The following is a 12,157-nucleotide window of genomic DNA, read 5'->3' on the forward strand; positions in this document are numbered from 1 at the left end:
AAAAACTGAAAACATCTTTTATTCTCTGTGCACTTAGCAATGGTCAAATAAACCCTGAGCAAAAACAAAGAGCCTGAGCTTGCCTTTTGAAAGGTTTTATTCTAGGAATGCCTCTGTGTCTTCTGTGCAAGGGCTTCAGCTCCCTGCCTTTGGAAATCTGTCAGTGAAAGCACCAAGGAGCTTCAAGTTAACTGTGAAATGAGTTGAGGGCTTTTCTGAAATACTTGAATATAAATTTCAGTAAAATGAGCCACTAGTTAAATTTGTGGTTTTCAAGGATTTTTTTTTTTTGTAGTTCTCAATTCCTATCCAAACCCATCTAGCTCCTGCAGCAGCCAGACTACATGGGAAAGCCATAGGAACAACTTCAGAAAGGGAGAAGGGAAAAAAAGAAAATGGCATAAATTACAGTAAACAAATGAGATGTTTGATACTTCTTGACAGACCCTGAAGCTTGAAGGAAAAATGGAAAAAAACCCAGGAAGATGAAGTTTAGGAACATATTTATGCTTTGCCAATAATTCTCTTGTTACCAAGCATCTCACAAAATATCAAAACCTGCTGTATATTAAGGAATTATGAAGCATAAACAACAAAAAAAATTTCTGCAGGACAAGGTACTTACAAATAGTTATTAACAAGACCTATTTTGGAATACTTGCACAGTATGAAATAGTCTTCCAAAGATGGTTGATTTTGATATTTCTGCTGTAATTGTAGTTCTTTGTTTAAATTTTAAAAGCAGACATCAAGTCTATCTCCCTGTCCCTAGTAAATGTTGACTTTAGTAGATAGAAGATGTTGTTGACTTCAGTAGAAATAAGATGCTGCCTTTAGTAGAATACTGCTTTTATTCTGATTTTTTTGGAGTCTGAAGCTGTCGCTACCAAAATCATGTACTGTGAAGGGGCAGATTTGGAATGAGCAGAAAAATGTCCAAACCCATGGGAATTGTAGGTGGAAAGATAAAGCCAGTTACCTTCAATTATAATAAAATCTGTCTGTTTTGTTTTTGGTACATGGTAACTTCAAGTAGAAAGTTCCAGAGCTGGAAATCTTGAAGCCAAGAAGCCAAGATTTTGGTATTTCCAGTATGGCTTCATTTTGTAGGAAAAAAGATTCAAAGAAATCTATTTCTTGATTCATTCATTTTTATCACTGTTGCAGATAAACAGGAGAATGTTTTTAGGTAAATACTCTGAAAATTAGGTTAAATAAAAGCATGCTGTAGTACAACACTGAAAAGCAAGAGCACGTATCAGATCTCATTTCAGTACATATTAAAAGCCTTGTTTAACGATTTTTTTACACAAAGAAACATTGAACTGGGATACTTCTTCATGCTCTGATGGCTTCCTTAAATAGCTGGAAGCTTTGTGTGGTTTTTTTTCCCTCAGTGAGTATATCCATAGTGACAGATCATGGACCCCAGGATGGGCTTTGCCCTTGGCATGCTGTGGTGAAAGTCTTTTCTATCTATTTTTTAATATTAATAGAAAGTATAAAGCCCAGCAATTAGAGATGTTGCAATGTAGACTTTGAGGAAATCAAGTAGCCTTGGCTGAGTTATATTTGGGTTTTATTTGATATCTCAGCATCCCTCCTGTTGGAGTGGTTTGGGATCAGGGCTTGAATGGCTTCATTAGGGTGATGTGTTTAATACCTGCCTGCAGAGAGTGAAAGGAAAACTTCATGGAACTTGGAAAGCCAGGGAGAAATGAAGTTGAGATTAGATCTGCCAGAAATGGTATTTTGAATACAGGTGAAGTCATAAGAAAAACATTATAAAGAAGCAATATGTTGAAGAATGAAAGTTATTTTCTTACAGTGAGTAGAACACAATTCCTTGGGATGTGAGAGTGGAAAGGGGTGTTTGCTTCCATAGGGTCCCTGAGGGACAGCCTGACACATCCCATCCTGGAGCCCCTCCTGCCTGAGGCTGTTGTGTCTGGAGCTTTACCTCGAGGCAGAGCAGACAGAGGGTCTTGGGGATATATGATGGAAACAATAAATAATACATATCCTAGTCCTTCCTGTGCTTTCCAGGGAATATTGTGTGCATCCTGTGGATGACAGGTGCAGTGTTCCCTGCCTTGTAAACATCCTGCTGGATGCACCTCTGTGCTCTGGTGTGCTGGAAATCACAAGGAGCACTTGTCAAATCAAGAACAGAATCCCTGCAACATCCTTATGTTAATTTTTTGCTTTCTGCTTGTTGGGGCTATATCTGTAAGAGCAAAAAAATAGAGCATTACGAAAGTAAGTCTTGATAAAGCTCAAATTTTCTCAGCTTATAAATTTTGAGCAGACTATTAGCTAGTGGAATCCACTTGGTGTTTTCCTGAACACTTGTGCTCTCTAATATTATGTATTTAAAGCATTTTCTTGTTGCTCTTATGTTCTGAAATGTCTGTGTTACATCATAGTTGCTTTAAAAAAGGCAGTTGGAGATGGGAGGTTAAGAGGTGGGGGTGTAGCTGCTTCCTTGGAAAGTGTGCAATTTAAATTAACAAATTAGATCACATAGTGTAAAATTGGGGAAAAAATAGAGCTGAGCTGGCTGAATGCTTGGCAAAAAAAATTCAAAACTCTTTTGCAAACTGAGGATAAAAAGAGACCCAAAGTTTTTAGTTGTAGGCCAACCTTGTTAGCTTGTGAAATGTTCCAACAGAGGCATTCTAGGAAAAGATAAATTTATGTGCAGTCACTGCAACACTGAGCATGTTAAATATTGGCCCTCAGACTTGCTCAGAGCTCTACAGGAGGATGCTTTAAAAGTGTTGATGCTTTCCTTTAAGACATTTATAATTGGAAATGGCAACTTCTCAGTGAGCCTTCTAACTCTTTCATTTTTTCAGTCCTTTAATGATGCAAAGAGATTTGTAAAGTAAAGGGGACTTTTGAGGAAAATAGAATCCCAGTGCTTGAAGGAATTCACTCCAGTTTGGCCTGGCATTATTTTTAGTTCTTGCATAATAATGAATTATTCTTCAGTGTAAGTGTCCTGTGAGGAGATGCAGCAAGTGTGGAGCTGTGGGTGTTGTTCCTCGTGGCTTTTGTGTCCTGCTGAGCCTTGGGACTGTACAACAGGGAAGTGTTGTCTTTCAGATTCCTGACTGTGTTGCTCAGCTGGACACTTGGATTTCTGCCAGGCTGTGTAAGGACATGGGTTTGAAGTAAAGCTGAGCTGGTCAAGTGTGGTGATTCATTCTAGCTCTGAAATGGCCAGTGTAAGGGTTTAATTAACATTTGGATGGGTAAAATTGGTCAGAGGCTGAAGTCCTTTAGTCCTTGTTCAGTCTTATGTGGGTGATGGGTGCTGAGCATTAGAAAGAGCTTTTCTTTTGTCGGTGCCCTAACAGCAACAGTTCCTCCTCATTTAAGCCTCCTGTGGCCTTGGCTTTAATAGCTGTGGAATGGCAGAGAACCTTGAGTGGGTTCTGTGCAGTGGGTGGGATTAGCCAAAATTCCCAGTCAGCCTGGGGAGCCAAGGTCCCTGTAGGGGCAGAGAGATTCCAGGGAGAAAACACAATGGGCCTTTTGGCTGCTGCTGGCTTCCTGGGATGTTTACTGCTCTGGGAGACAGGACACAAGCTTAACTGGAAATTCCCTTTGTCTCCTGCTTTTCTGTAGGTCAGTGTGGACATAAAAGCTTTGTTTGAGTTACTGGAATGGCTGAATTTGAGTTTACTTTTCACTCACTTCTTTACTTTGGAACAAATGACTGCAGTGTTGCTGAGATTTTTCTGATAAGATCTCTGTAAGAAGCCAAAAGTGACTTGCCTAACATGGCCTAAACAAAGAGGTATGCTGATAAGTTTTAATAAAAATATACTTATGATCTCATGTTGAAATGATTAAATCCTCCTTGAAGGTTACCAAGATGATTAACAGGAAAATGCACAACAGATCTTGGCATTGTATGTGACAAAACCAGAACAACTCCAGGGTTGGTTTCTATCATTGTGGCATAATTCCTCCTCTTTAAAGTAATAGGTGAGGACATTTGACATAGATCAGATACCAGTATCAGAGTGGATTTGAGGTACATAGAGCCAAATTCTCCCCTGATGCAACTGGCCATGATCACTTCTACATTAAAAAGCCTTGCCAATACCATACAGAATGTGATGACTAATGCATAAGTCACTTTTCTCAAGTTTATAAATAGAAATTCACCACCAAAATGTGTATTTGAGGCTTACTCAGGGCTGTGTCCCACAATATCTGTAAAATCTCAGATCCTGCTAATCTGCCCTTGCTGTTGACATCCTTTCAATATACCTCGAGGAAAAGCTCATTGTGCATTCCCAAGGGAAATGCTGCCCCTGAGTGCAGCAAGGAAGGAAGAAATATAAACAAATTAACAACATTCATCTGACAGCTGTGTTTAAAAACAGTCAAACACCAGTTTTGATTAACTACCCTTCTCTCCTTCCTCAAACACTTCCAGACCTTGTGCTGAATCCCCCATGGGCTGAGGCATTCCTGCAGTTGGGATGCATGGAGCAGCCAGGCTCCCACACAGCTCCAGGCTCTGCTCTATTCTGGGCCACCGTGCCCACGCCTCAGCAGGTCCCTTCATTTCCAGCCACCCACTGCTTGGTCTGTATCCTTCCATCCTGCTGCTTCTGCTTCCTTTCATCCTCTGGAGTAACCCCTCACTTGGCTTGGATGTGCTGGGCTCTGGTGGGGCCATCCTAATGATGGGGTTAAAATTTCCCTCCCTTGCACTTTGCCTTGTTTTGAAATCCCAGTATTCCCAACACACTTCTTTGCCAGGGTTTTTATTCTTCCTGCTACTTTTTCACAACAAGAAACCCTATAAATTTTCTTTACAGTTACCTATTTTCCTGGCAGGAGGAGCAGAGGTGTATGGACAATAGGAATGGCTCTGCAGTAAGCTGAGGAGGGAAAGGTGGGAGGTGTCTTTATGCAGAGGAATTTTGGGTTTATAAAAACAAATGTTCCTGGCCCTAAAGATTACAGAGCAAAGCTTGAAAACCATGGCTGAGGTTCCTTCCAAAATCTCGTAAGCCAGATATCCATGAGAGAGAGAGAATTCCACATTTCTTCTGCAAACATTGAAATATCAGGATTTATGAAAATTGGACAGTGCTGTTGCAGAAGGCAAAAATATTTTTGGATGGATTTTATAAATATTTTGCAGGCCTGGTCTATATGCTGTCACAGATGTAAATATGGTCTTCAAAAAGTAACATTCTCTGCAGTATTTGTCCTAAACAAAAGGAAACAAAGTGTAAACAAGCCAGTGCCATTATTTTCTCTTCCTCTAAATAAAAGCACAGGTTTCTCCTGTTACACTTCAGTGACACTGGGCTTGAGGTGAAGAAAGAGGAACATATTCTTAACCTGTGCCTAGTTCCTTGTGTATTAATGCTGGAGGGCATTTCCAGGTCCTCTCCTAGCACCACTGACTGTAAATTTCTCCAGTATTGGGATTAAAGTTTGTCTTTTTGCATACAAAAAAGGAAGTATTGCAAGAGAAGCTTTCATATTGTAAAGAAATACTTCAGAGAATAATGCCAAGCATGCTGTTTATTTTAGAGAGATCTGTTTTGTAGCAGAGATTGGAGTTAAAAAATAAATATTGTTCAGGAAATCAGAAAGTTACTCTGTTATTGTAGTATTTCAAGCACAGTGGGTTTTAGAGCTGTGCCAGTGTTATTAATTATTTTTATTAATGATGGTGCTTAGTGCTGTGCTTTAGTTGACAAGATGGTGTTTGGTCAAAGGTTGGAATCTGTCTTGGAGGTCTTTTCCAGCCTTGGGTTCTGTGTTTATCCTGTGTTATAGAGATATAACTCCTTAAATAACCTTTTCCAGGAAGTTCTCCAGATACCAGGCCAGGCTCCATTCTGCCAAGTTGACAGGTAGGAGTGTTTTCCTGCTTGGAATGCTGTGCCAGCTAGGCTGTTTCCACAAGGATATAAACTGGGATGGTGAAAACCCAGCTCTTTGGATGTTGTTTTCCAGGAACATGTGGAGTAGGAAGGGCTCTGGGTGTCAAGGCAGTGTCTCTTAACAAGGTTGGTTTTAGTTAATGAAAGGAGAGAAGGGAAAGGGTGAGATCAAATTGTTCTAAGCTCCTAGGAGTATCCCCCATGAACATGGGGATTGGGAGGCTGTGTGGTTTGGTTGGGAAGCTGTTTCAGGAGCACTGGCTTCTCCCCTGGACAGGGAGGTTGTGTAACTCAGAGATCCATGGTTATCCATGGTGAACTCAGTGGGATCAGAGCACGGCCAAGAGTGATTTCATGGACAGGCAGTGCTTGGGCTGGGGAGGAGCTGTTTACAAGGGAATGGAGAGACAGGACAAGGGGAAATGGCTTCAAACTGTCATAGGGCAGGACTGGGTAGGATATTGGGGTGGAATTTTTCCCTGTGAGGGTGGAGAGGCCCTGGCACAGGTTGCCCAGAGAAGCTGTGGTAACCCCATCCCTGGCAGTGTCCAAGGCCAGGTTGGATGGGGCTTGGAGCAACCTGGGACAGTGGAATGTGTCTCTGCCTGTGGCAGGGGGTGGCACTGGATGGGTTTTAAGGTCCTTCCCAACCCAAACCATTCCATGAAGTTAAACGTGGTCAGAAATGGCTATTTAGAGGCTAGCTCTTGTTCTGGATTCATTGGAGCAGTCCCTTTGGGAATAAATCCTTTAAAACAAGAGTAACCTGTGTGGTGTCTTCTCAGAAATGTCCTCGTTTGCTTCAGATGAGTGAGGGGGAGGGAGTCTTTGCACTCCTGAGAAGTGGGAAGGAGCAGTGAATTTTAACATGGATGCTATAAATGACAAGCTAAGATTCCAAATGCAAGTAATTGTAGCTCATGTCTACACACATGAAGAGATCTGAGGTGAATGGAAATTGAACAGGCTGAGGAGGAGAGTACAGAACCTTTTCTTCACTGTTGAAGGAAATAAATACCCCTGGTAGTGATGAGATTGGAGATGACATTTAACTTCTAGGAAATACTGATTTTCTGTTTTCTTAGCTTGTGAAAAATGTGCTTCTTCAAAGTGCTGGTGACTGGGCTGTCACTTGAGCAGAGAGAGGGAGATGGCTGAGGAAAGTCCCTCAATGCAGAGCTGAGGCTCAAAGTCATGCAATTCCCAGATATTGCCTCCTCCCCTCCCTGCTGCATTAAATAAGAAACAACATACACATCCTGTGAAGAGTTTCCATGGAGCTGGGTTGCTCTAACTGGATTTTCATAATTTGTGCTTCATCCTTATTCATGTGAAGGGAGGGTATGTGGAGCTGAGAGTGGATTGTTTACTCTAGTCAGAATTTGTAGATATTTCTTTACCCAGCAACATTTGGGACTTGGAAGCACCCAGGGATGAATTTTTGTTGTGAAGGCTGGACAAGGACTATGCTCCTTTTGGTTTTTTCCAGGATAAGCTCACCTTCAAAATGGGAAGACAAAAGGAAGTAGTGAACAAACTATCACATTACTTAAAAAGCAATTTCTACTATTTTCAGGAGATTAATTCAGTATTTCAAATACATGTTCGTTCTTCTCACTAGAGGCCATCCAACTGTTAGAGACTTTCCTGGTAAATAAACAAGAACCATTTTCAGGTTTTTTTTCTGAATATGAAACAAAAGGGACTGGTCTGTCCTTAGGCTTGTTTCCCTCTGTTGAAATATCCCCTCTGTATTGAGGCTTCCAGCAGAACTGGGAAGCTGTGTTCTCCTGTTTTACTCCTGGATTCTTTATTCCCTTTTCGTATTCCTTACTGGAAAGGCTTCATCTAAGACAGGAAGGGAGGTTGTTCATAACATGCAGCAAAGAACAAGAGGTGTGAAGAAGTGGAAGCATCTGACAGGTATTTTAGTTTCTCTATGCTAAAATAAAGCAAGTCACACTTGGAATGTGAGATCCTTGGGTCTGGTCGCTGTTTTGTAGGAAGTTTTTCCATACAGAGGCTCTGTTTTATTGTTCAAGTCACATTGAATGCAAGTTTAGAACTGTCTGTGCCAGTGATGAGACCCATCTGTGAGAGACTAACATGATTCATGGGAAAATTATTTCTCTCTGGTAACTGGTGAAGCCCCTTGAGATGTTTTGCAGCATTTTCTGGTGTCAATAACTGCTTTTAAAAAAATCTTGCATGTAGAGTCTCTAGCAAGGTGTGTTTCTGTATCTCAGATGTGATATACTGATTTACTGGCTCAAGGTAAGTGATTTCTGGGCATGATTCTCCTTATAAAGACATCAAAATTAGGTCTCATTGCTAGAATATTGCAGATTACAATGCTCAGTGGGATTCTGCAAAGGATTAATTAACATAGCTCTTAATAAGACAACTATTGTTTTCAAATCAGAATAAGGTGAATATTATTTATTTTTAATAGTAATCAGTTAAGTATCTATACTAACTTCTAAAAATCATTTGTGTGGAAATATATTTCTCCTTCAATATGGTACAATAAAATACTTTCTCTCTTCTACATCTGGGAGTTTAGTACAACCAAAAATACTGACCAAGTGTTTTTTGTAAATAAACCTCTGTGTAAGCACTCACCTGCTGCATTTCCAGTGTTTGTGTATCCAGTTATCCAGTGTAACATTCAGTATTTATTACAAATCAGTATTGCTCTGACATAATTGATGTCTTTTTGCTGGTTTTGAACTCATTCCTTTCCTGTTCCCATGTTTTTAGTTACCAGCAAGGAGCAAACTGGCTGTTGGGATTCTGTTTTTCTGTCTCTTTTCAGTTATCATGGTTTGTAGGTCCTTGCTAAAAGCACAGTATTGACTCTGCAAAGGTAATTATACCTGTTGGAATACTATTGATAGTGTTTAGAAGGGATCATTGCAGTAAATCTGTTTAAGCCTTTTTATCAGCTGTGTTTTTATGTAATATTCTGTAAATCCCCTGGAAACACTGATACCTTTAAAGAGTTTGGTTTGCTTTTAAAGGGAAAGCAAGGGGAAACAGAACAGATTTGGGGTAATTTCCTTATTGAAAGATGCTTTTTATGGCTCTTAAAAAAGTAAAAGTGAATGAAGACATGACAGAGAATAACCCCCACATGTGCAGTTCCTTATCTGCCAACCCTCTCTTATTTTTCCTGCAGGAAATCCTGGCTGAGCAAAGTTGGAAGCCCAAGTTCCCGCATCGATAAAACAAATTTTTCCAACGAGAAGGAGATCTCCAAGCTTGACTTCTCGGATTTCAACACTAGATACTAACAGGAGAGCACCTCACTAAGCACAAAACTCTGACATTTCTGCTGCATGATAATTTCTGTGCCTCCATCAAATGTCACAAGAGCATTGGGATGCTTTTCTGTACTAGGGATAAACATAAATGCTCCCTGTTCCTACCAAGTAAGAATTCCTGTTGCTGTGTTAGACATCTTGCACCATGAATGTCAACATTTAGTGTCTAAAATGCCAATATCTAATTTATGGCAGCTTTGAAAGACAGATAAAAGCCTAGAAGTGCTGGTGATTATTTGTGCACAATGAGACTTGTTACATACAACCAGATGGTACCTAATATTTACACTGTGAGTCATATTTAGATGAAAAATAATAAATTTATGTTCTACTGTTTGTAATCTCACAAAAAATATGCAACTACAGAACTGGAACACTTGAGAGTTCTCTGTAACAAGCCTGTTATAGACCAGGCTCTATGTGACAATTAATAAGGTTATAGTGGTAATTTAAAATAAATGTTATTTCAAACTAAGATTATCTAACCAGCTCTGGTTTAAAATTCTCCATAATAATTCAGATAAATCTTGTTCCAAGGTGATGAAATGTGTGGCCTCTCACCCTGTTTTTTTCCTTGTCTATCTGTAGCTTACATCCATGCTGACTCTAAAGGATGTTTTAATCTCTTTGCTATTTTGCTGTTCTTACTAAAATTGAAGATTTAAGTGATTTTCCTTATGGGTGTGTGTTTGCTCCTGAGTTAAGACTGTGTGGTGGAACCTGCACCCACATCCATCTCCTGAAGTCCATGGAAGTTCTAATAAATCCTGGATAAGTCTGATCCATTGTGGGTCCAGTTCCTGTATCCAGCACTGTCTCCACAGGCACCCTGGAGTTAGTCAGGACTGGATCAGACCTGGATCCTCACTCCTGCAGTGCTTGTGGGTCAGGATTAGAACCTTCAGGGAGACTTCATGAGGATCCTAAAGCTGGTGTTTCCCCCTGGCTGCCCTGTCCCCCTTCCTGGGGCAGGTGGTGTCAGTTTGGGCAGCTGCACCAAATCTGCAGCTCATGGTTTGAATTTTGGGAAGGACATTTCCTAACTTAAGCACTGCACTTCTCCATCAGTGCATGTGTGCCTAGAAAGGTATTTCTGCTCACCACTAGGTTGATTTTTTTCTTTGGCCCTTTGTGTTAAGCAGTAAAATCTCCTTTCTAGAATTTGCAGGAGCTGCTTATGAATTGTTCTGTGATTATACACAAGCCCCCATTGTTGAAGTGGTGGTCAATGGCCCGTGTTCAGCTGATGGTAAATGGCAAAGTTCAAGTGTAGCAGGAGCTCAATAAATGTTCCATCCTCGTGGAAAACTGCGTCCTGCCTAACAAAGTAGTTTACATTTTCCTTGGAGCTACCTGGCAGAAAATACCCCCTAAGTCAAAGATGTTCCTGCCAAGTGCTTTGCTCGTATTTTGAGGAACAAGGAGAGAGGAAGGCAAAAAACAAAGGGGTCATTGGATACAGAGGAAGAGCAGCCAAAAGTTGTTATAATGTGTTCCAGGGGTGGAACTGGGTGCTCACAGGGACCTGGGGATTTTACCCCAACTCCCCTAGAAAGGCAAGGCTTGAGGAAGGCAAGCAACCATTTAAAATACTCACTTTTTTGGGGAGGAATTGTGTAGAGAGAGCATTTTTCTGTGCTGTGTTCCTGAAACTAATGGAGCCTTGGCTGGTACTGTGGGCATTAATCTTCTCATTTTATTTAATCCTCAGATTCTGGTAAAGTATCCTGAGTCCAAAGTCATCCCATTTGTGGAAGTGCAGTGTGTGCAGAACAGCAGAGCAGTGTCTCTAGATTTAATGAGAGCATCATTGGTTTTGAGGAGCCAAAGAATCCCAATGGTAAGATAGAAGAAAAAGCAAGAACAGTTGGATAACTAGACATCAAAACTGAGTTGAGACATACTTCCTTTTCTACTCCATACTAATACTACTCAGTTATAACCACAGATACCCCTGAATTTTATTTTTTCAAAATGCAATGCAGCAAGACTGTATGATGTGTAGGTCAGCTTCATTCTTGCTGTAAGTGGAAATACTTCCCACTAAATAGTTTCTATTTAAATTGAAGTAGTTTCTGTCTATAGTTTCTATTCTGTTCTCCTGATAGTTTCTATCTAAAAAGGATTAAGACTTGGAAATAAATACTGGGAACAGACTTCCACAAGTTGTTTGGGTATTTTGGACAGTGCTGACTTTCTTGAGGGGAAAATCTTGTGCCTGACTTGTGTTCTACTAGAATTTAGGAAGATTCACCTCATTAAGCTTAAAGGCTAGACACGTTAATTAAAATCAGAGTTTAACTCCTAAATTACAGGCATTTCAGAAATGTATGGGTTTGTTTTTATTTGATTAAAGAATAAAAAAATAAAGCCTTGCCAAGGCCATGAGCAGAAGGAGAGCTTTGTTCCTCATCAGGAGTGATGTAACCTTGCAGGACAGGGATGTTCTGCTGGATCTGCTCGTTCTTGGTTTCTGTGTGGAGAAAAGCATGGTGGCATCTCCTGCCATACTTTCTCTTAGGTGACACCAATCTGTCACTTCTTATTTTCTTGATGTCCTCAGGAGCTGCCTTGCTTGGCTTGCTTTCTTCTTAGAAAACTGGGCATGTTTGCTGCTGGAATCCTCTTACTAGACAGAGTGAACTGGATTAGTCACTGGAGCTTCCTGATTAATGCATGGCTCTGTGCTGCTGCAAGCACTCTGCTGTGGAGGGAATGCTGCAGTGAGGGATGAGGGCAAACACTGCTCTCTGCTATCATTTATTTTTTAGAGTCTGTTTATACAAAAGCGATGCTGTAAATTGAGATTTCTGTAGTACTGTTCTTTCTTAAAGGCTCCTCACAGTCTGTTGTGTAGTGGGTTAAAGTATTAGGATTAAAGAGAGGTTATTTTTGCCTCAAAAAACACTG

General features: G+C 40.5%; 1 protein-coding gene across 1 annotated transcript in view; it reads left to right on the top strand.

The window, feature by feature from the left end:
* The window catches only part of ACYP2 (acylphosphatase 2), a 33,130-nt gene extending 23,213 nt beyond the window's left edge, over window positions 1-9,917 (top strand). Inside the window, exon 4 of the mRNA XM_054630523.2 lies at window positions 9,103-9,917. Coding sequence (XP_054486498.2) covers window positions 9,103-9,217 — 115 coding nt within the window. The 3' untranslated portion in view covers window positions 9,218-9,917. The remainder of the gene's footprint in view (window positions 1-9,102) is intronic.
* The last annotated feature ends 2,240 nt before the right edge of the window (window positions 9,918-12,157 follow it).

The sequence above is a fragment of the Agelaius phoeniceus genome, chromosome 3 (genome assembly GCF_051311805.1).
Source record: "Agelaius phoeniceus isolate bAgePho1 chromosome 3, bAgePho1.hap1, whole genome shotgun sequence".
Classification (NCBI taxonomy): domain Eukaryota; kingdom Metazoa; phylum Chordata; class Aves; order Passeriformes; family Icteridae; genus Agelaius; species Agelaius phoeniceus.